This window comes from Medicago truncatula, chromosome 2 (assembly GCF_003473485.1).
Source record: "Medicago truncatula cultivar Jemalong A17 chromosome 2, MtrunA17r5.0-ANR, whole genome shotgun sequence".
Lineage (NCBI taxonomy): Eukaryota > Viridiplantae > Streptophyta > Magnoliopsida > Fabales > Fabaceae > Medicago > Medicago truncatula.
This window is the reverse complement of record NC_053043.1, coordinates 11,296,012-11,320,690: the sequence shown is the minus strand read 5'-3', so window position 1 is coordinate 11,320,690 and position 24,679 is coordinate 11,296,012. Positions and strand designations below refer to the sequence as shown.

At 34.4% G+C, this 24,679-nt stretch overlaps 1 protein-coding gene across 1 annotated transcript; it reads left to right on the top strand.

The window, feature by feature from the left end:
- The first annotated feature begins 9,604 nt into the window (after positions 1-9,604).
- Positions 9,605-24,679, top strand: LOC11408739 (serine/threonine-protein phosphatase 6 regulatory subunit 3). Its single transcript, XM_024776215.2, has 19 exons — positions 9,605-9,832; positions 11,966-12,069; positions 13,094-13,180; positions 13,270-13,345; positions 13,426-13,500; positions 13,795-13,848; positions 15,304-15,363; positions 16,876-16,992; positions 17,817-17,911; positions 18,023-18,225; positions 20,025-20,122; positions 20,308-20,411; positions 20,491-20,656; positions 20,773-20,895; positions 21,101-21,183; positions 21,667-21,811; positions 22,556-22,585; positions 23,474-23,544; positions 23,647-24,679. Exons 1-19 carry the CDS (start codon positions 9,794-9,796, stop codon positions 24,236-24,238), a joined length of 2,322 nt encoding a protein of 773 aa, XP_024631983.1. The 5' UTR covers positions 9,605-9,793; the 3' UTR covers positions 24,239-24,679.

Genomic DNA, 24,679 nt, shown 5'->3' with positions numbered 1-24,679 from the left:
TCCTTTGGGTGGATCAATAACAACTAATATAAGCTCAAATCTTTAACCAACTTATAACTTATATTCATCTTAAGGGTGATTATACGTGGACACCTTTATGTGGTGTACCATCCATATATACACTTCCACATGTCAAAAAAATAAATAAAATATTCCAAACATTGCCAGCTCAAAAATATTAATAATAATTAATTGTCCCTTCTCTGTGCTCTCTCTCGGCTCTCTGACTTCTCTCTTCTCCCCATCGGCCACCCACTTCACCACCACCAGCATCACCATAACCCTGCCAATTCAGTTTTTATCTCACACTTCTCTTTCACGTTATCTTTTCTCTCCTTCTCCCTTCATTCCACTTTCTTCTCCAACCACCCACTCTCCGCCTCGTCACCGCCGCACTCACCATATTTTTGTTCTCCGTTGTCGAACTCCTCTCTCTCATCGCTGCTCTCTCTCTCTCTCTCTCTCAAATCATCTGTTTGTTTTTTCTAGATCTGAGATGTGTTGTCTAGATTTGAGAACGATGGTAGAAAGAGGAGAACGACAGATCTGAAAACGACGGATCAATGAGGAGAACGGCCACAGCGGTGGCGGAGTGTCGAGGGGTTGTAGAAGGAGACATGAGAGGGAGGAGTGAAGTTTGGACCGGTTAATTGAGAGAAGATGAAAGATAGCGTTGTGAGATGAAGTTATATAAATATACACCCTTGTACTACATCAGCAGTGGTACAAGGTTGTACAAATGAAAGATGGTCCATCTATCATTTTCCTTCATCTTAATTATATCCCCTCAAATCTTAAGTAAAATAAATAAATAAAAATATATTATTATTTTTTCGTCATTTCATATTCATAAACTAGTTCAATAGATAATTTTACCAAATACTAACTAGCTTATTAGTAATTTCATATTTTTTACTAAACAAAGCATAATAAAAGTTAAAATATTCTTAAACCGTTTCTCCGTCTAATTATTTATTTCATTTATTAATTGAATTGACTCGTTTGATCAAAGTATCAAATAAAACAACAATTTATAGTTAGTCCCTCAACATTCAAAATCTTTTTGTTAAATGCCTTAGTTCAGTCCTCCAAACCCTTCTCTAACTTTACTAATATCTTCATTTAAAATTGTTGAACAAATCAAGTTGATTTTAGTTGTGGCTAGTGGGTCATTCAATGAAACTAGTTCGAGCTAAATATGAGAAACATAATGATCAAATTGTAGAGAAGTTGTACAAGGATGAAGAAGTAATATTGTGTATGGTGTGGCATTGCAATGTGAGAAATTGTGGCAGGAAATCGCGTTGATATAGAGACCACTATTTCTAACTTCTTTCTTTTCACCATTTGACGTACGTTTGGTAGATATACCGCCAAACCAAATTGGCTATAAGACAGATGATATCAGATTTGTGGTAAAAATGTTTTTTTTTTTTAACAAGGCAAAATGAAATTATATTACCAAAAACAATAGTAATCTCTTCGCACAAGGTGTGCTTAAAAGACTACTACCAACACACAAGGAAACAATATCAAGAGAAAAAACACCCTCCGGTGGTTAGCCAATGCCCAAACAAACCAAAGGACTTGACCACCACATCTGAGTTCCAAAAACAAAAGTTATATTTTTAGCTTTCAGCCACACTAACGATAACAACTTAATTTTATCAAGCAATCTAGGAGCCTCAGTTACAACATTTTTAAACAAACGATTATTACGATCACTCCAAATCAACCAAGTAGTTAAAAGCCAGATTAACTGAAGAAACGATCGCCTAGCTTTGGCAAAACCTGACAAACAAGTGAACTGCACGAAGTGATTAGAAATAATGTTGGAGTCGACCCCCACAAAACCTATCCAGAGTCGTAGTTGCTCCCATAAATCTGCAAAAAACGGGCATGAAAGAAATAAATGATCTGATGTTTCAATCGAACCACACCCTATGACACAAAGAGCAGTGTCTAACTGTAAGATACCTCTTGCTGCCAAATTTGATCTCGTCGATAACCGATCCCTAATGAGACGCCAAGCAAATATTGTCACCTTCAAAGGAACCTGATGATGCCAAACCAAAACCACGGTACTATCCATGTTGGAGTTGACAGTCGCTGTTAACACCTCATAAGCACCTCGAACTGAATAACCTCCTATAGGGTCAGGAAAACAAATCCAAGAATCTGAAATATTAGTAAACAAAGAAACATCAAGCAGTAAAGTCCTACACTCCTCCCACGCCCACAACCTCCGCCTCCAACTCCACCCCTCCCCACCCTGCGTCAACCTCAAGGACAACATGTTAGCCACAATAATATATTTGTCTACAGCTAAATCAAACAACCTGGGAAACTGCTCTCTAAGAGGCGCCCCTCCACACCACCAGTGAAACCAAAACAACGTATCAGTACCAGCACTCACCTTCCTACGCACACTATCACCAAACCAACTACCCCCTACTCTAGCATCACCATCTCTAATCCTCCCTACCTCCCTTCACCAATAAGAACAACTCCGGCCCCCAACCTCCAACCTCGCCATAACGGGCGACTAGAACACTATACCACAAACCTACTCTATCTACCAACATCGTCCAACACCATTTACCTAACAAAGCAAAATTAAACTCCCTCAACTTCCTAACCCCCAACCCTCCAGACTCCTTTGAAGAACACAAAGTATTCCAACCTATCCAAGTAATTTTCCGACGGTCCTCACTCCCCCCCCCAAAAAAATTATTCAACAAAGATTCAATGGAAGAGACTATACCTGATGGAGCTTTAAAGAAGGAAAGAGCATAAACAGGCAAAGAAGTCAGAACTGCTTTCAAAAGGACCAAGCGACCACCGAACGAGAGAAACCGGTTATTCCAACCTGACAGTCTAGATTTAATTCTATTCACAACAGGGTCCCAAAACGAAAGACGACGCGGATTGCCCCCTATAGGTAAACCAAAATACATGAAAGGAATCTTGCTCACTTTACAACTTAACACCGAAGCCGCCTCATTCAACCACGACTCAAAAATATTAATGTAACGCTCCTATTTCTATTAAAGCAATTAAACATGCGAATAATACATTTATTCAAGAAATAGAGATTACGTCTTATTCAAAATTCAAAAAACGATAGACATGTATGTAAACCTCAACAGTTACAGCGGAATACAAATCAGAGTGATCAAATATATACATGCCATGAGCAAATAAATCATATCCCAAAGATAAATCTCAAAACCCAAACATACGGGTAGTCATCAACAAAATAATAATTCAAAGGAAAATTATAACAACCTAATCTAGACCGGCACGACAAGCCTAGATCAGAGCCGACACAACACCGATATCGGATGAAGCTCCCGATATCCCACGCAAAGACTCACCGAGACTACTCCTGCACAACGTCTACTCACCCATACAGGCAAGTAGGCGGTTAAAACCACTGGGGGTAAGCATTACATTATCATAATCCAGATAATAATCAAATCAAATAATATCATGTACTTGAATAATATTAATCATGCATAAATACTTATACCACAACTTGATAGTTCGTATCCACATATATCAATCACATGAATAATTATCTAATCATAAATATTCATTCACAACATCAATCATAGACAATCATTATCAACATTCATTCATCTCAAATCATCACCAATCACACAATTCACATAGGACTCATGCTATGATATGCACTTATGGACACATAAATGCATGCGGTACCAAATCTCAACAAGGTCGTCACCTTTCGATGCCACTTGCACATCGAATGTAAGGGCTCACACCTGCCTTACAATAATCTCGAAGTAAAAGAGTTCAACTCTTTTACAGCAACAACGACTATGATGCATGGACATGTATAAGGACTCGATAATGCGACAACAATTCACAATCTCAACTCAATATATAGGACAACACCCAATTATATTGATTATCTCCACAACATTGCATTATCAAGAAAACATGCCCACACAAATAAATCATAGTATTCATCATCACACATCAACATATTTACCAATAATCAACAATGTCATCCAACATCAATTACATGATTTTCAATAATCAACAAACATCACTCATCACGTTTGATTTTACCAATTCAAGAATTCTTATATTCCAAGCAATTAGCATACGTTTCTCACGATAGTCATCATACCTCAAACATATACATGCATACTCAATTATTCACTCTAAGTACCTTATTAAACCCAAATTCAAGTTTGGAAAAGTTCCACAGCTCAAAGAAAAAGTTATGATAAGTTTTCACAAAAATTCACATGACCCATGTGTAGTAATTTGATCATAACTCAAGTTCTAAAAATCATTTGGACGTCAAACCAAAGCCATTAGAAAACTAACATAATTATCTAAAACTTTCATGTTTACACCAAAGGCCAATTCGAAACAGAAATAGGTGAAAAAGACGCAAGAACGCGAAACAGGGAATGCTGGAACTGGCAATTTCGCTTCTTGAGAAGCTTCTGGCATGCTTCTGAAGGGTGCTTCTGAAGGATGCTTCTGGCCTGTTCGCTTACAGATTTTCCAAAAAGTGCGTTTTTCACCATTTCGCGCGTAAAATGCAAACCGTTAATCGGATTTTGATGCCGTTTTCACCTACACGATCCTGACACTTGACTCTAACATAATCTATAAAAATTTCATGTTTCAACCATCCCAAAAGTCATTTTCCAAAACCTCACATAATCACTTATTGGCGAAAACGCTTAAACATCGACGTTTCACACGAAAAACCCGTTTTCTCCCAAACGACTCAACTAACATAACCACAACATGAAAACAGAAATTCTCATAAATTCAATTCATCCAACAATAACAAAATTTCAGTCAACAACCATATATATATCAAAAAGTTCATTTTGGTCCTTCACATGAACACTTAACTCAACTTCACAAATTTCACAAAACCACCAACAACAATTTATTTCTCATCATCAATCCACAATTAAGTATATCCAAATCATAATTCACTTACAATAGCATCAGTTAACAATAACCACATTAATGGAATATGAATCACATCTCTTTTCAATCAAAACATATCAAATTTCATCAATTAAGCATAATTTCATAACTTAACATTTATACATACTTTGAAACATGTAATTTCACCCATAAACATACCATAATCCTCAATTCAAGCACAAGAAAATAGCATCATAGCAAGAGCACGAATTTAACAACAATTGTTCACCAACCCATTTTCATACAACATGAGAAAATGCAAAGATTGTACATGATTATGATAATAACTAACCCCATTACCTTTGAAGTTGATTATCTCTAACCCTTGCTTCAATTCAGCTCCTAGGTCACCCAAATTGATTCCCCAAGCTTTCCCTTCAACACTCTTGTTCTTCTCTTCACCTCTTTCTCTCTCTACCTCCCTCTCTCTCTAGGAAAATGTTTTGTGAAGTGAATGAAAGATATTTTCCTATGACAACCCTAATGTTATCTCCCTTAATGGGCTCAATTCCAAATTCTAATGGGCTTAACTCATTCTAACATAATTCCAAAAAGTTTCTATACACTCAACGGTAATTACTAACAACGGTAAAATATAACGAACAGTCACTAACGGTAAAAACTAATCACTACACTAGTAACTTAGTAAAATAAGGGTTCTCACTAAATATTAAAATGATTCTCACCAAAATTACCATTTTACCCTTACCCGTGAAATGACTAAAATACCCTTCTAATACGGTAATCCACGTAAATGCACCCGACGACAATTAAATACACACAAGCATAATTAATCACACACAAACACAATTAAAAGTAATTAAAATAAATCTAGCTAAAAAATCGGGCTGTTACAATTAACACCCACTAACAAGCTTTTATTAAAATTCACCTTCAACCCCGACATAGACTCAAAGTTGACAAGAGTGGCACGGAGGGCCCGAACATTAGCCCAGCTTTTCTTACCTAACAACAGAGTATCATGAGCAAATTGTAAATGAGAGACAACCATCGAATTAACTGTCCCAACAGAATAACCTAAAAACAATTGATTGTCTACCATAGCGTTCATCAAAACATTCAGTCCCTCAGCTGCCAGAAGGAACATAAAAGGGGACAGAGGGTCCCCCTGACGAAGACCCCTTTTAAGCGGGAATTCATCGGTAGGACTACCGTTTACAAGCACAGAAGCTGTAGCGGTACCAACACATTCTCTAATCCATTTCCTCCACAGAACAGGAAAAGTCATGCACTTCAGAACCTCATCAAGGTAACCCCAATCAACGGAGTCGTAAGCCTTTTCAAAATCTACTTTAAACAGCATGAGATCCTTCTTTAACTTAAAAGCTTAATCAACAACTTCATTAGCTATCAAAATACCATCAAGGATTTGGCGCTTCTTCACAAAAGTTGACTGAGTCTCGGACACAACACTGCCAATAACTAATCTCAATCTATTAGCTAATAATTTTGCAATAACTTTGTACATACTTCCCACCAAGGAAATCAGACGAAAATCATTCAAACGTTGAGGATTGTCCACTTTCGTAATAAGAACAATGAAAGTTGTATTGATACCTTTTGCCAGCTTACCATTGCGATGAAACTCAGACACAAACCGCATGATGTCATCTTTTAACACCATCCAAAACTCCTTAATAAAGCCAAAATTGACCCCGTCAGGACCCGGACTTTTAAAGCTGTCACAGTCTCAAATTGCCTCCTTAACTTCGTCAACCGAGAAAGGTTTGATCAAACCCCCACCCTCAGTCACAGATAGCGCCTGAAACCGAAGGTTAGAAACACTGGGCCTCACCACATTATGCGGCCTAAAATGTTGAGCAAAATGAGTGAAAATTTTGTAGAGCAGCAAAGTGAATCGAAGAAGAAAGTTCTACACTTATATCCTACAAGAATGAATCTTCAACATGACTTCTTTTTTAAAATGGATGAATATGAGAACTGATAAATATGAGTAACGCCTAAAACAGGACGAATAACAAAGATTTTGACACTTGAGGGACTAAATTGTTGATTTTTGTGATATTTTAGTGATTTATTTTTATAGTTTTAATAATACTATTAATGGATAATCTAACAAAAAATGACTTATTTTAACTTACATTTGAGATTGTGGTAGTAAGCTAAGACCAACTATTATTTTAAGAGAAATGATATTTGTACATCCACTTTGTGACAACTTCTTGACAACTTTCTCTCTCATACTCACATTATGTTTTTATTCCCTCTCTTCCTTTTTCTCTCTCCATTGTTTTTGACCAATGAAAAGTGAGAAAAAAGAAGTTGTACCAAAAGTTGTCTAAAATGGTTGTTCAAATATCACTACTCATGCAATATATCTACAAGGAGCAAACTTTAATAGATTTTTCATACAAAACTGAATATACTCCTTTTTGCGGATTTATCTGGGACCATTATAGGACTCCTAAACAAACTCCTGCACTTTGGACATTTCATCAATATCCCGACTTCTAAATATCTTGATGGGTTTGGATCTCTATGTGTGTATGGTGTTTCAATGTGATACCAAACATTTGCTCAAGAGTTTTATTGTTCAGTTTTGAAGAGAGTATACTTACAAATGATATTTGGGAGGAATATCATATTGTTAAATTTCTCTGCCTTTGGTTTATTCTATGATATCTTGTTATCCATCGATGAGTATGTTGCGATGGAAACAAAAGTTAAAGTCTTTGTGAATTCAATTTCAACTTCATTAAGGAGATAGTTGGGATTTGTTAGAAGGTGATATTTGCAGGTTCATACCCTAGTTTCATGGAAACATGAATTTATCCAAGGTAGTAATTTCTTATTCTTAAAAATCGAGCATCAGTGTTCATATCGAAAAAGGTGTTTGAAAAGCTGATTTTAAAATGTTCAAATGTTTTTTTTTTTCCTAACTCAAAGACACATTCCACGACGATGCATTTGTTTGTTATGAGATCGTTGATTTTGCCAAAGGGGGAAGAAGGATAGACGTGTGTTATTTACGTGTTAGTGTGAATTTGCAATAAAACACGACTAATTATCATTAGGTAAGGGTTTAATGTGATTGGTGCACAAGTTCTAATGTGAAGGAAAGTTCACATCAAATTTTATGTCATTAGATTTAGAGGTCAACTTAAAATTTCATAACGTTGGTTTACTTTGTGTTCCTTAATGACTATCAATAATACAAAGATGATTTTTTTCACATGTAAATTGTATGTCATTCAATTTTTAATACACTCAGTATATATATATTTTTTGGTTTGAAATACACCCATAACGTGCTGCATGGATAATATATTTTTGTGTACATTTGCTAAAGCTGAAAAGAAAACAACAAGAAAACAAAAGAATTTCTTACCTCAACTGCTTATCATAATGATCCATGGTGAGTTTCTTGGCATCCATCCAAAGAAAATTGTTTTGTCCTTCACGTGGACATGAGATGCCCTGACGATCTGGGTCGTGCTAATGTTGAAGGCTTAATTAAAAGAGGTGCATGGACAATATAAATTGGAGAACTTCTACGGTACACCTGCAAATTAAGGTGTATCAGTACTCTCGCTTACATTTTTATAAATTAACTATCATTTTTTATGAAAGAAATAGGTGTTTGTTGACATATATATTTTAGAATAATATTATTTTATAAGAAAAAACATCATTTCATTTTTTAGAAAAATCATACTAATTTTTTTTTCATTTTATTATAAAAAATAATCAAAATTCTCTATTATGAGTAATAGGAATTTAGAAAAATCAAATTTTATTGTGTTGACGTTTTTGGTAAATAAGATTTAGTTATTATAATTATAGGTGATAGAAAATATTTTTTTCCTACAAAAAATAACTTATTTAACTATTAATTTAAGGATTTGGTGTACCAATACACTCAAATTATTGGATGTACCATAGAATTTGCCATTTTTAAGGGCTTTTTAAATTGAATAATGCTATTTCAAGCCAAAACTTTTCTTTTCTTCCGAAACTCTCACGAAGTATTAAAAAAGCTGTCAATTTTTTAACTCATGAAATTGTCGCTATTGATTTTCTCATGAAGTTTAGCATTACACTTTTAAATTATAGTTAGAAAGCGAATTTACATGAATAATATCACGAATTTACATGAGATTCTAGTATAAATTTACGGTGACAATGTGTCACTATTAAACCTTAGTAAGAAATAGAAAATATCATTTTACCAAAAAATAAATAAATACATCCTTAACAAGAGTATATTAATTTTCAGTCAAATATTTAGACTAATATTATTAATACATTTTTCTAAAAAATATTTTATATTATTTATTATCAACACTAATCTCTTCTGCATCCTCATATCAACATAATTTTGTAATAAAAAAATCATACCAACATAATTGACCAAATGATGACTACATTCACACATGATTTATAATATTTTATTTTTTTCCTTTTAAAATCTTTGCGCCGATTTATACCTTTGAATTATTAAATTCCAGTAAAAAAGTCTACCAAAAAACAATACTATTATTCAAAAAAAGCTAATAAATTAAATATCTATTTTGACTGAATTAAATTTTAATATATTACATTCAAATTTGAGAAAATATATATACGATATTATGATACTGGTTGTAATTTTCTTGTACACTTGTAAACAATCTTTCTCCCGCGATTGAAGCTTCTCTTGTTCTCTCTCTCTCGATTGGATCTTAGGGTTTCACATCCAAATCCTTCAATTCTTCAATTCGCTTCGTTTCTAGGGTTTCTCCGCTACCAGATCCATCTTCAATTTCTTCTTCCTTCACCATAATTCATCATGTTTTGGCGAATGGCTGGTTTATCCACCGCTTCTCCGGTCAGTTCCGCAATCTCAATTTTCTTCAATTTCCAATTTCGATCTCTCTTTGTTACGTTTAAGCTTCACTGAGACTGAATTTATACATGTTTTTGCTTGGATTTGATTTTCCGAGATTTCTTGTGAAATGAAGTGTTGTTGTATTTGATTTTCATCAAAAGTTACTATAGTGTCTTTTCTTGGATTAGGATTTTTTTTTAATTGGTGCTTGTGCCTCTCTGATTGATTATTCAGTACAGTTAAAATTTTCGTCTATGATTGATTGATACTTGCGTTTGAGATTTTTGAAAATCTAGGTGTAGTATTGGAAGTACGAGATTGTTGTTAGTTGATAGTTGTGAAAAGTATTACAGAAAATGATTAGTTGTGTTAATTTGAATAATAAAACGAGTTTTTGTAACTAAAACACTCTTATTAAGTGTTTGTTATGGGGAAATACTTGGGTGCCATAGTTTTTTTGGTGACATAGGTTCATTTTAAATGAGAGAGAATGACGAATGAATGATTAAAATAAATTATTTAGATGAGAGAGAATGAGTTGTTAAGAGAGAGATAGACACAAAGGTACCAATGGCACCCAAGTGCTACCCGTTGTTATGAGAGTAGTTTTTTAGATAAGCATTTAGTGGCGTAGTTAAATGGGTTCATTTTTTACATTTATTCAGTAAACGATGTATCTGGTCTATATTAGGAATTAGATACATCATTTATTGAACGAAACTACAAAGTGAACGTTCTCTTATAATGGAGGCCGGAGGGAGCAAGTGTATATTAGCGGAAAAAAATAACTGATGCTTCATTGGTATTTTAAACTGACAATTAATTTGAGATTGAAAAATATTGTAAATGAGACACTTATAATGAGACGGGGGGGAGTATTTTATTTTTAATGATTTGAACAGTTCTAGTTGAGATAAATAATGGTGGATAAGAAATGGTGGACATAGATGATGAATGGAGCAGTGTGGAGGGTTTAGGACACGTTTTGTTTTTGGGGAGGTGAATGATACTAATGAGTTTCGGAGGGTTTAGGATATATGTTTTTTGTGGGTAGATGAATGACTGAAGTTCTACCATGATCCGTGTTAGTAACGGTTTTTGCTGGTGTGAGGTCTGGATATAAATGAGGAGATTTGATTTGCTGTTGTCCATGACTTTGATTTTATCAATAATCTGTATAAATTTTCCAGTTTTAAAATTTAATAACAATATTTACTTCACCGTTTGTATTTCATGATTTGGGAAGATATTCAGGACTTTGGCTGTTGAATATTTTGTTCTTAGATGCTTTTCTTTTCCTTAATCAGGACAGGTGGCCTGAGTCTGACCTGTCCCCTTTGAACATCTTCTCACGTTGTATTTTGTTTTTTTGCCAGCACAAGTATGGCTGAGGTTTTATGAACTTACATGCATTTTAATGAACTCGTTTTTCCTTGCTTTTTGGCAGACAGGGTTGTTTTGGCCTCGGTTGGTTGTTATGCTTTTTGTTACTGTAGAGTTTTTTCATTCACTGATATGCGAAAGAGATTTGGATGGTTTATTTTAAGTCATGTTGACTCAATTATCTTTTATTTCTATTTGGTAGGATTTCTTATCCCCTGCCAGATGTGCAGTAATACCTAACCTAAAAATTTCTAAGGAGGCATTTATGTCCCACACTCGAATTAAACTGTACGACTACCATACACATTTCTAACGTTTCATTTGATATTCCAAATATCATTTACCTTGTTTTCTTTGTAATAGATGTGTTAGTTTTGATTGCTTTGTACTGTCTTTATATTCCCCTCCCCTTAAATTAGTAATTATGTGCAAGGAAAATATTCTTATGTAAAAAGGAATTTGGGAAAAAACTCTACTTAGAAGGTAAGATGTTTTATGAACAAATTGAAAGCATATTTGAGAACCAGACAAACGTGTAAAGAATTCTATTTGACTGCAACACTTGATGCTATTTCACATAGTGAATTTTTGACGTTCTGCTATTTTCCGCAACTCTGATTTTATTTATTGACATTTCTTTGGGGGATGGAATAACAACATTATCTTGACTTGATTTAACTTTTAATATGAAATTTGGATGCCTCCTGGTTGGTTGATTTTACTCTTATTCGGTATATTATTATCCTGCAGGTGGAGACCATTTTGGATAGGGACAATTTCACCATGGAGGAACTACTTGATGAGGACGAAATAATTCAAGAATGCAAAGCTCTTAATAGCCGCCTTATAAACTTGTAATGGACTTCTTTTTCACCATCAAATTTATTTTTTATTAAAGATTATTGTTTTGTTTGTGTTGAAGAAATTATCCTTATGAAGCGAATTATAATATTATTCATCAGACCAGTTTGTTAACTGACTTGAGGATAAATACTTTTGACTTCGTAGTATTGTTCAGGGATCAGGGGTGAGACCTAAGAATGATATAAATAAGATACTTGCATAAATCACTCAAGTGATCCCTTGTATTCTAACTAATCATACTTTTCCATTGTTGATCACGAAAGTTGATCAGATTGTTAGGAAAAATCTGATTTAGAAAAATTAAGATACTATAGTAATTCAAGGACCTAAGTTTTGCTTATCTTACTCAAGGACTTAAAAAATTGTCGCCAAATTCTTCAGTGAAAACATCTATAAAAAAACTTAATTTAGCTTACATTTTACAACACCCCATTTCCCACTGTTAATCATGTAACTATGTAAGTGCATTTCAGTCTTCATTAATTGTTATCTATGAAGCACGGGATACGGACACAGACATGACATGGACACAGACACGCTGACACAGCTAATATTTTGAAAAAATAACATAATTCAGTGTAATTACAAGTGTCGGTGTCATGTAGGTGTCGGACACGACACTGTCTGACACCGGGACACGCCTAATCTGAGGAGTGTCCGTGCTTCATAGAATGTTACAAAGGGTGAGGGTTGATCTTTTACTGTTGACCCTGCCTAATGGGAATATTCTTTTGTTGTAGCACCGATTAATAATGTATTTCCTGAAGATTTAAATAAAATTTCTTCATTTCTGTACTAAAACATCTATGTTATGCTTAGGTGGACAGTTAATTCCTCCCTGTAAGAGATTGTTGGTGGAAAGTTGTTGTTTTCATGTAGTAAACTATGGGAATATTTATTTATTTATTTTTATTTTTTTTCTGTTGCGAGATTTTTAGTTATATACCTCTTCTGACTACACCAGTATTGTTTTTTTATATTGCACTTATTGCAGTTTTATATTATCTATTGTAGTTTGTCCGGAAAAGCACAGGTTGAACAATTGGTGCGATACATTGTTGAAGAGGCTCCTGAGGATGCTGAAAAGAAGCGGACTTTTAAGTAGGTTGCTCAAATTGGTGATTGATTTAAATTCTTGTTTTGCTGTATATTTGCTGTTATGCATCTTAATTGCTATCGTTTTGTAACAGGTTTCCTTTTATTGCTTGTGAGATATTTACCTGTGAAGTTGATAGCATACTCAAAACTCTGGTGGAGGATGAGGAAGTAAGACACAAACTTATTTTCTTAACTCTTTTTACATGGCATTACTCCTTGAAAGAACTAATTGCATTACTCCTCGGCAGTTGATGAGTTTGCTGTTCTCTTTTTTGGACCCAAATAACTCCCATGGTAACCTACTAGCTGGATATTTTAGCAAGGTACTGATTTTAATTTTTTTGAAGTACACTGCATATTTGGTTATGGTTTAGAATTAGTTTTGGTGTGGAGAGAATTGGCTAATACTAATGCTTTCTGACACTTCAAATTATTTGAAATGAAAACAAATTCTGCTCGAGTTGGCCAATACTTACCCTTTGAAATCAGAACTCAGATTCTTTTGTAATTTTCTATCCTTCTCTTAATTATTTAAAAATAATCCCTGCTATTGTTTTTATTTAGTTCTATTGTAAATGATCCATGGCCTTGTTTTGATTAAATTTTTATGCTGCTAGGTAGTTGTATGCCTGTTGTTACGCAAGACAGGTCCCTTCATGCAATATGTTCAAGTAAGTTCAGAACATCTTAACTTTTTTCATTCCTACACATTTTTTTCTTCCCGCAATGACATGCAGTTTCCACATTGAATTGTGCTGTGAAAATTATCGCTGGAGAATAAAATGTACTCCCTCCGTTCCTTTTTAAGTGTCTCTTTTGAAGAAATTTTTTGTTTCTATTTAACTGTCACTTTCAAAGTTCAATGCAACATTAAATGTTGTTTTACCAATATTATCCTTAGTTATTTATTGCAGAGAGAGAAATATATGAAATGAGATATTAAATGAATAAGGTCATTATATTAAAAGTACAACTTATTGCATCAAAAGTAGTAACAATCATTGACTATCTTGGTTTATGTAAAATGTCAAAATGTGACAATTAAAAAGGAACGGAGGTAGTATATTCTTTTACATAATGCTAAATAAATGTCTTGTAAAATTGTATGATTTGTGTTTGCTCTCCGCTCAAGGATAGGGAAATTTGATGTGGGTCCCACCTTGCTCTCACCTTGCTCTCACCCTCACCTTCATATTTTTTCTGCACAAGGAAACAAGTGAAAATGATGCATTCCTCTTTGTTGAGACTCTCACATTAGATGTGTTATGGTCTGAAAAAGGGTTATTTGTGGTAGGCATCCCTCACAATACAGTTCAATGTTGTGCGGATTGAGTTAGGTTCAATCCACATCTAAGATGGTATTATAATCTATTCTAGATCCATTGGACCACCCTTTATTTGGCCGCGCGTCACATGTCCAGTCCTGTGTGTGGGTGTGTGCGTCGAGAGTCCCACATTGGATACGATATGACTTAAGGTTTTGTATCACTCACCTTACATGCTGGTTTGTTGAGTTAGACTTGATCCAAATTTTAAGATTTTTCCCTCTTATTTTCTCTCAAAACAAACATAGCTTGTAGGTTGAACCAAGCAAAATATTGCTTGTCTATTTCTCCTATTCTCTATTGGACTACATGCATAGCAATTTGACTAGATTTTAAGCTTGTGAATAAAATTTACGTCACTCTTACCTTTATTTTTAAAATAGCACAAATACTAAAGCCGAAAGTGTAATATGTGTGTTGTGTGAATTTGAAACATACCCTACACATTTCCCCACTTCTGTGGCATCTATAATATTAGTAAGCTTGTGAATAAAATTTACGTCACTCTTACCTTTATTTTTAAAATAGCACAAATACTAAAGCCGAAAGTGTAATATGTGTGTTGTGTGAATTTGAAACATACCCTACAGATTTCCCCACTTCTGTGGCATCTATAATATTTGTAACATGTCTGAAGAAAAGGATGATAAGTGTGGATATTGAAAGAAGTTGCTAGACTGAAACAACTTCAATACTTTTTCAAAGTAATCTATATTCTGATAATGGAGTGATGATTGCTTTTTTATTTTGTTTTAATCTTTCATTGAGTTGCAATTATCAATTTGCTAAATGTTTATCCAGGCTCACCAGGAAATCGTGAAGAAGCTAGTTGAGTTGATTGGGATTACATCTATCATGGAGGTTGGTTTTTGTCATTATTTACTCCTTGCTTTGCTGTATATTATCTTTTTACCTGTATTCATTGTCTGGGATCAAGATCCTATCCATTTAATGGAAACTTCCATTTGGAGAGATTTAGACTCATAGAATAAAATAATATTATTATTTTGTTCCATGAGGCTATCTCTCTCCAAATGGAAGTGTCCATCAAATGAAGAACCCCATTGCCAGTACATGTGCATTAGAATTGTTGATCTTATTATTATAAAATATTAGATGATTGTTTACTTTCATTGGTGACTGAATTTCTGTTACTCTTTGTATTATCTTTTCATGTGAGTGTATGGGTGAGTGTGGTGCAAAGACAATCCAATATTACTCCTTCGCAGTGTACTCATCAAATATGGCCGATTGATTCGCTAGGGTAGTGTTTTAATGACTCTGACATTAGATACTCTATAGCACAATTAAATAAAAAAAAATGTCTAAATGTTTACATGAACTATTTATAGATTCAACATAGAATAAAAATCCTAAATATCAAACAATAAACAATCTCAAATCAAACACTCTGGATGAATGTGTGCCATAACATAATCAGCGAGGCACCAATGCACATTTGACGATTGAGCAGCACAATGCACATTAAAGCTAGCTTATAGTCTTAGAGAGCTTACATTCGAGGTTAGTAGGTAAATAATATGGGAGCAAAACCTTGAGTCTAAGGTTTGAAAAGAAATGGGTAAAGGTACTAGAGCAATAGGCTGGTGAGGAGCAATAACTTGCTTCTTATATCTTTAGAACGTCACATTGGTTTCTAATAGGAGTAAGTTTGACCCTCCTCTCTAATTTTAAGTCTATTAGAATTCAAAAAACACTCACATCTTTCATTAAAAAGTTTATGATAAAAGTTCTTCCTTCATCATTCTTAACACATCTATTGGTTCAAATGTCTAGTTTCCCTTTCCCTACTTTCAGCAAGTCTGTTTTTCCCTAATTTGGTGCCTAAGGATTGATATAAACACTAATGTAATTATACAGGATTCCCAGTATTATATAATTAATTCTAATACTAACAATGATTTTTCGAATAAATAATAATGTTAATGTTATCATCCCTTGATTTAGGTAATTTACTAATTACAAGAGGAGTATGCACAGTTCCAGCTCCTAACATATGTATTCCAGAAACAGTCTGACTTAACGACACTCCCCTTCAAGCTGTTTAACACATAGATACTCTCCATTTCATAATTGAATACAATTGTTTCAGAAATTGGTCTGCTCAACCTTTGGCGAGAATATCCACAAATCTTCCTTGTGTGGGCATATATTATGATGTAGAAATCAAGCATGCACATATGGAGAACAAATCATTCGATTGAAAATGATTTATCCCAAGTCGAAACCATAATTATTTTGAAATTAAGACCCTTATTAAATTAAATAAGAAAACTAGTCATCTTTATTTACATCTACGTGTGTGCCTGCTTGCTAATTCTAATGGTTATTTTTTTTTCTTCCACAAACCAGGTTTTGATTCGCTTGATTGGTGCGGATGAGCATATGTATGCAAATCATGTGGATGCGATGCAGTGGATTGAAGAGACTGATGTGCTTGAGATGATTGTGGACAAGTTTAGTTCTTCTGTAAGTATTATTAATTGAAAAATGCCTTCATGATTTGGTTTGTTAATATTTGTATATTAAGTTCTCATGTAATGCAAATAAGTAGTAAGTATGTGAATATGCATTGATGCTGTATAATTTTTATCTGCTGCCGCCTATTTTATACTTTATACGTTGTAATGAACAATAACAATTGTTCTAGTACTGAATGGTTGAGTTATGCACTCGTCTGTTTTTAATTTCATAGATATATATTCTATTCACGTGGTTAAATTTCTATTTATAAAAATTCTGCATGACAAATAACAAGTTCAATAAAATCTGAATGAAGTATTAGAGATCAAGCAATGGAAGCTTTAAATAGTGAAAACGCCAAACAGGATTATGAAAGCTTATACCTTAATTGAGAGCAAATGATCATGCAGATTAAATTTAAAAGCATATTTGTGATACACATCTCATAGAACAGTGGGATTTTCATGAATCTTTGTCATTTGAGTTTGTGACTGTTCTTTGTATTAGTTTTAGTGGTTTTAGGATTGGATAACTAAGTGAAGAGGAGCATATTCACTTGCGCTGAAGTTTTTTTTTCCCCCTACTGGTGGATATCTTGTGTTACTTGTTTATGTACTATCACTTTCCTAGGATAGAACCTTTCCTTTAAACCCACTCCAATCTATAAAGAAAAATGCAGATTTTAGTTGGTTTTGATAGTTTCCTAGGATACATGAACAGATAAATGGTGTAAGGAATACTGTGTATAACCAGATTCTCTTTATTGAGAAGGCTAGTCGCAGAACATACTTTCACATTAACTGTACATTCCTTTGGTGTGGCTTGCATAGGATTCTCCAGAAGTGCATACTAATACAGCAGAAACACTCTGTGCCATTACACGATTTGCTCCAGCAGGACTTTCTGCCAAAATTTGCAGCCCGAGGTAAATTGTTTTTTTCCTTGTTGCCAATAAAATGCTACATCAGTTTCTCATGACTTGAAGTTGATGCATTTATTTCTCCGAGTGATAACTGATTTCATATTCTTTTTGCAGCTTTATAGGAAGATTATTCTGTCATGCTCTAGAAGACTCTCGGCCAAAATCTGTTCTTGTTAACTCGTTATCTATATGCATATCTTTGCTAGACCCTAGTAGAATTTCTTTTGGAGCTTATCATTCCTATAACCGTCAAATGACTAACGGTTCCGCTGTAACTGCAAATCCTGAGACTGTTGAAGGCATGCTAGAAAGTCTAGGTAAGACTCCTCCTTATCAACCTCTACCTTCAAATAACCTTTTATTTTTAGGTCTCAATTTACAAACTTTTATCATCTGGTTAGTATTATGTATGTATGAGCTCTATTTTCTAAGTATCCCATATGCATAATAAAATGTATACGACCCAATATTGATACATGGGTATGAATTTTTTCTATAACATCAAGATACTACACAACCTAGATATCTTAAGACACATCCACACACCTATGGGCACACTCATGTAGGTTATTAACAGGATTCAAATTTTTGTCAATTTACCACGCAGTCTAGATATGTTGTTAACCAAAGGTTTCTTCCTCATCTAGAACCTTTTTTCTTCCTACCCACTAACAGGGGAACCAACAAAGTTGTGATAACGAGTGTGAGAGGTGATAATCTTATCCTTAGTTGGGAAGTTGACCTTTGGATGTATTTGAAAAGTATCCAAAACAGGTAATAGTGCTATCTGTAGCTAGGAGTCCACATTTATGGAAGTGTTTTTTATCCGATTTATTACTAGAGTTGTGCTGCAGACCAAATTGGCTAGCAGCAGCCATACCTGTTCCACACATGTCCTGATTCACATAATTGATCACTAGACTTGAGTGCTCATTTTTAGGATTAGGTATATGCTCCAATGAACCTTTGTTGGCATCACCCTCAGGTGTTGACCGGCAAGAATCACTCACAAGAAACTAAGTTCTTGTTAGAATCCTCAAGAGCCAACTCCTGAATTTGGTTATCGCAGTTATTGGCCCTTTGAAACTTACCACAAATTTCATGACAAGTTAGCAACTGTTTCAAGGTCCACCTCTGGGGCATGAATCATACTCGTTGTGACGGTGCAACCTCCGAAGTCTGGGTTCCTTTTTAGAGCCTTTCCCTTATTTGAAGAAGTATCTGAGAAGTATTGGGATAAACAAATATAAAATAAACCAATAATTGGATATTTCCTTGGCACATATCAGGAAGTATCAGATTCGTTTCTGAATTGGGTACATGTTGGAATACTTTCCAATTTTTAGAGTATATGGGCTTCAGCATTAATATTGTCAGATTTCAGCCACATTGCCCATGGTAGGTTGATTTTAGGATGTCAACTGATGATTGTCAAATAGCAGAGGGTTAAGAAGTGGGTGCCAATTTGCTCAGCTATTTTTTTTTTACTTTTTGGGTAATATGATCACTAGGGAATATGGAGTATAATATACCCTCTTAGGCAAATGTTGTAAATGGAAAGTGGCTGTTCCTAGGCCATTGTAGCAAGTTTTCATTTTTTACATGGATGCTTAGACGACCTATGCATACGGAGTACAATATACCCTCTTGGGTTGAAGATGACTCTAATATGTGCACAATTGCTGATAATAGAACCATATCTGAGCAGCTTGACATTATGTAATAGGGGGAGGATAGTTTGTAAATGAACAAAATGCTACTCCCTCTGTCCCAAATTGTATGACGTTTTGGCCATTTCACACGTATTAAGAAATGTAATTAATATTGTGTGGGGAAGAGAAATTATGAGTTGTTTTACAAAATTATCCATAATAAATGGTATGGAAAAGATAAATGAAATAATTGAAAGAAGAGAGAGTAATTAATAGTTAAGGATATAATAGGAAAAATAACATTAATATTTCATTGGTATTGTAAAGCGACGTATAATTTGGGACAATTTTTTTTCCAAAGCGACATACAATTTGGGACGGAGGGAGTATTTAATTTGCATCTTCATATGCATCTTTAAATTGGTTGAATGTCTTTAGTAACGATAAAGATGTTTCTTCTGCAGGTGATCTACTAAAGCTTTTAGATGTTTCTTCCGCCGAAAATCTCTTGCCGACTACTTATGGCAAGTTACAACCGCCTCTTGGGAAACATCGTTTGAAGGTTAACAAATTAATTGGACTTATTGCATTTGACCATTTAATTATGTTGGTAATCGGTTGTTGAGTTTTGAATATGTTACGTCATAACACTTATAATTTATATATTTATTATTCATGATTTTTATAGATTTTGGAAAGTTATATTGCAGCACTTTCGTTGTATTAACTTAATATTTGTTATTTCAGATTGTAGAGTTCATATCAGTCTTACTAACTGTTGGTAGCGAAGCTGCTGAGAAGAAATTGATTGATTTTGGAGCTGTACAAAGAATTATAAACTTGTTCTTCGAGTACGTTCAACAATTCTGTTATCTTGTTCTGAAATCATTTGATGATCTTATGCCCTGATACACTTTTTGAATGTCGTAGGTATCCATACAATAACTTTCTGCATCACCATGTGGAAACCATTATAATATCATGCTTGGAGAGCAAGAGTTCTTCTCTTCGGGAACATATTCTTCGTGATTGTGATTTTGTTGGGAAAATTATTCAAGCAGAAAAGAATTTTACGTTGGAAGCTGGTACAGACAAGGTCGAGATCTCTTCCATGCTCTCCCAAAAAAAAAAATTTTATCAGCTTGAATGAATGACTCAACTTAATATATTTTGTTGATGATGATGTTTTTTTTGCAAAATATTTTCATGCAGCCAACATCACCAGCTGAGGGTAAATCACCACCCAGAATAGGAAGCATAGGCCACTTGACCCGAATATCTAACAAACTTATCCAGTTAGGGAATAACAACAGTGTGATTCAGGAGCATCTGCAGGTCTGTAACTATTTTATGTGAGGATGTTCTAGTGTTTAAACTCAGATTTCTATACTATTTGCTACTTGGTATCAGTTGATCAATTCTGTTCTCTTCACAAATCCCAATAAGTAGTTGCCATCTGTTTTGATATTTTACAGAAAATGTATGTTAGAAGTTAACTGTGTAGTCATGAAGCTCATTTTCACACTTTCCAAATCTACAGGGAATTAGTGAATGGACAGATTGGTACATGAGTGTTCTATCAAATCGGAATGCTGTGGAAAATGTCTCTCAATGGGCTTGTGGGTATGTCATATTTCTTGACCTGCATCTTTTTCTATCCCATGGTTGATCACTTGATCTCTATTTGCACTATCTGAATGGGCTTAAATATTAAAAATAGCAATTCCTTTTGAATTGCATATGCATTTTAAAAAAATTGGTGAGCATATTTGGAAATATCGCTCGATAGTGAAAAGATATCCTCATTTCTTCAGCAAAATTTTGAAAATTAACATGATTGCAATTGATAGAACATTATACCTTGATGTTCTACAAGATAAATTGGGCTCCAAAATTTCTAATAGTGGTTTTATAGAGGGATGCATACATTTTCAAGAAAAAATTGTATGTGCCTGTTTTATTATGACTGTCTGAATTTTTATATTTTGGGGCAGCTTCATTGTGATTCTTCAATGAGCATCTTCTGTATTGGTCATATCTCAGAAAATTATTTTTTGTTTTCTTTAGAAGATTTTTACGATGATTTTAAAATTATTGATCTTGTAGGAGACCGACAGCATTGCATGACAGAAATAGGGACAGTGATGAGGATGATTTCCAGGATCGGGACTATGACGTTGCAGCCTTGGCAAATAACTTAAGTCAGGCCTTCCGTTATGGCATCTATAATAATGACGATGACATGGAAGAGGTACAATCAATTTTGTGAGCAGCTGTATGGCATTTTATGTGTCATTTTTTTATGGATCTTAATGGAAAAACTGAAACATTTGAAATTATCATTGAGATTTGTTGGAGGATTAGTTGTCCCATCTCAGTTGGAATTGATTCTTGACGTGTCCTAGCAGTCACTTCATGTAAAGGCTCTCAAACTCAATAGTTTTCTTCATAATAACCAAAGATACCTATTTGTGAGGAGTATCCTATCAGGATATTTTTCTGAAATAGGAACGACTTGGTCTATGTTGAAGAAGACATAAAATAGTAATGTCTTTGTTAGGGAGCAAGGATAAACAAATCAGAGTAATATCTGTTAGTTTTTTCAGTGTTCGAGAGTTTGCTTGGTTTTAAGGTGCTGTTATAGGAATGATGTTATTTGTCTATAGTTGACACAATCAGGTCTCAAACTCTATTACATTAGCTGCTGCTTTTTATGCTAATTTCTGGTGCAAATGTAGTCCAACAACAAACGGACAATATAATCTTTTACGTGTAGCTTAGGAGTTTAGTTACTACTTCCTTAGCGGTTGACTGTCACTTCACTCATTTTTCATAACTATTAATTTATTATAGAAAGATAAATTCCTGCTGGTGACCTAAGTGTTGGTTGTGTTGATTCTTCAATTGTGTTTTATTTTTTGGTTGGTTTGCTACTATTGTTTATCATGATTGTGTCATTAGCTTTGGATTTCTGATTTATATGCCTGTGTTTCAGGTTCACGGGTCTCTTGAACGAGATGACGAGGTATACTTCTATTTTCCCATCAAATGGTAATTTGGAATGTTGGAATTGATGTGACTGATCACGTGATTGAATCTGTCGTGGTTAATATACTTTGATATATTTTCTCATTTAAAGCAATTTTTCAAAGATTGCAAGAGCAGTACACTGTACGTACATAACTTGCCGTTGTTATGATCATCCAGTTTCTAAATCTTATAAAATTCTAGTAGCTTCTTGAATTATTATGAAGCTTTTGATAGAGCAATGTTTTTCTCAAGTATATTAGAGGGATTTAAGCTTTTTCTTCCATGTTGAACCCATGGTTAAATACATTTTCTTTCTAGAAATAATTTCATTTTAGTTTGCAGTCATACATTAATGATTGTAATAGCCTGAACCTGATGGGAAGAAGGAGGAGCCCCAATTGAACCAATGATTATGGAAGTGTGGGAAAACCAGTAAAGTAATGAGATACAATAATGAAGATGGGTATTTATCTGGTGTCCATGAGCATAGGTGATATAGAGCGATGGAGTACAAGTGGAATGATTGAACTAAGGATTTCTTTGGGTTTATTCTCTCAGTCTTTTAAGTTAATTCAGTAATATAAAATATATATATATTTTTTTAAATTATACAATTTGAAGTAAATTGCAATATTTGAAGTAATATCTTTTTTAACTTAAATTCAAATAATTAGTTCTAGCCACAAGCTGTCATTAATAAGCTAATTTATTAGTTATTGCTAGTTTATCTTCTACTTTTGCAAACCAAGCCTGCAGATGATCACACACTTAGGCATGTTTATTTGTTGTTGTTGTTTGAGGTGATTTATAATGTTACATAGGATCTTTGGCTGAGATTTTCATTGGTGATTGTAAAACATCTTATATAGTATATATCTTGCAGGATGTCTATTTTGATGATGAATCTGCAGAAGTTGTTATATCTTCTTTGCGGTTGGGAGATGACCATGAAAGGTAAATGTTTTGTGCCTTTTTTGATCATTCACATATCTGTTTACTTCAAATTGAGCTGTTAATCCTGGTACTGTTTATTTACATCTTTCATCATAAAAGCAGTGGGTCTTCTCTCTTCACGAATTCCAATTGGTTTGCTTTTGGGGAGGACAAAGATCGAGAAGCCAATGAACAGTCAACTGGCTCTCTTGCTTCTCCGTCGCCTAATGCTGAAGAGGATGTCAAAAACGCCGATGAAGATTATAACATGACTGCTAATGAAGACGAGGACTTGGCTGATACTGCGACGTCTTCTCCAGAAGCAGAGGCAGAACCAAAATTAGAACCTGTTGGAACCGAAAAACCTGTTGAGTGGGTTGAATGGAGGGAGTCTTTAGATGCCAGCGACCCTTCTGAGGTTCTTCCCAATGGAGAACTTGAGTCAGAATCAGGGAACAATGATCTTGATGCAGCCGAATCATCATCTCCGTCAACCAATGTTACAGTAACAAAGGATGAACATACGGATGCTGCACTATTAGCATCACTGGACGAGAATCTGAGCATTGGATCCTCTGTCCCAACTCAAACAGAAAGTGAAAATCCAAGTTCGTCCGCATCCAGTTCTGTGGATGAGAAACTGGCTGAAGTTGGAGGAGACAGCAACAAGGACACAGCAGATGACAATAAAGGAATTGAACAAATGAGTAGCTAATGTAAATTCCTCTGAATTGGCATGGGTGACTATGCAACAACATTAACCAGGTGGGAAGATGAAATTTGGAGTCTGGCTTGGCAGGAGTATTTAGTACCCCTATGCACGCTGTGATATTTTTTTTCTTATAGGAATATCAATTTTTTTTCCCACCTACTTCTAAAGCTAGAAATTCAATGTCTGATGATGTTTTAGCTCTTGCTATTTAGGTGCTACTGAATTTTTCACCTGTTCATATCAATATTTAGCTCGCCCAATTAGGTGATACTGAATTTTCCCCTTTATAATGTCTAGCTGTTCATATAAATACATCTCTTTTTAGTTTCATTCAAATGATTCCTTGGGACAATTTGTAATTAAGTTTTCAGATATTGTGACTTGAGATCGAAACGGGTATCGGACCGGTTGGCTATCTGTAGAAATTTTCACGACGGATACTAA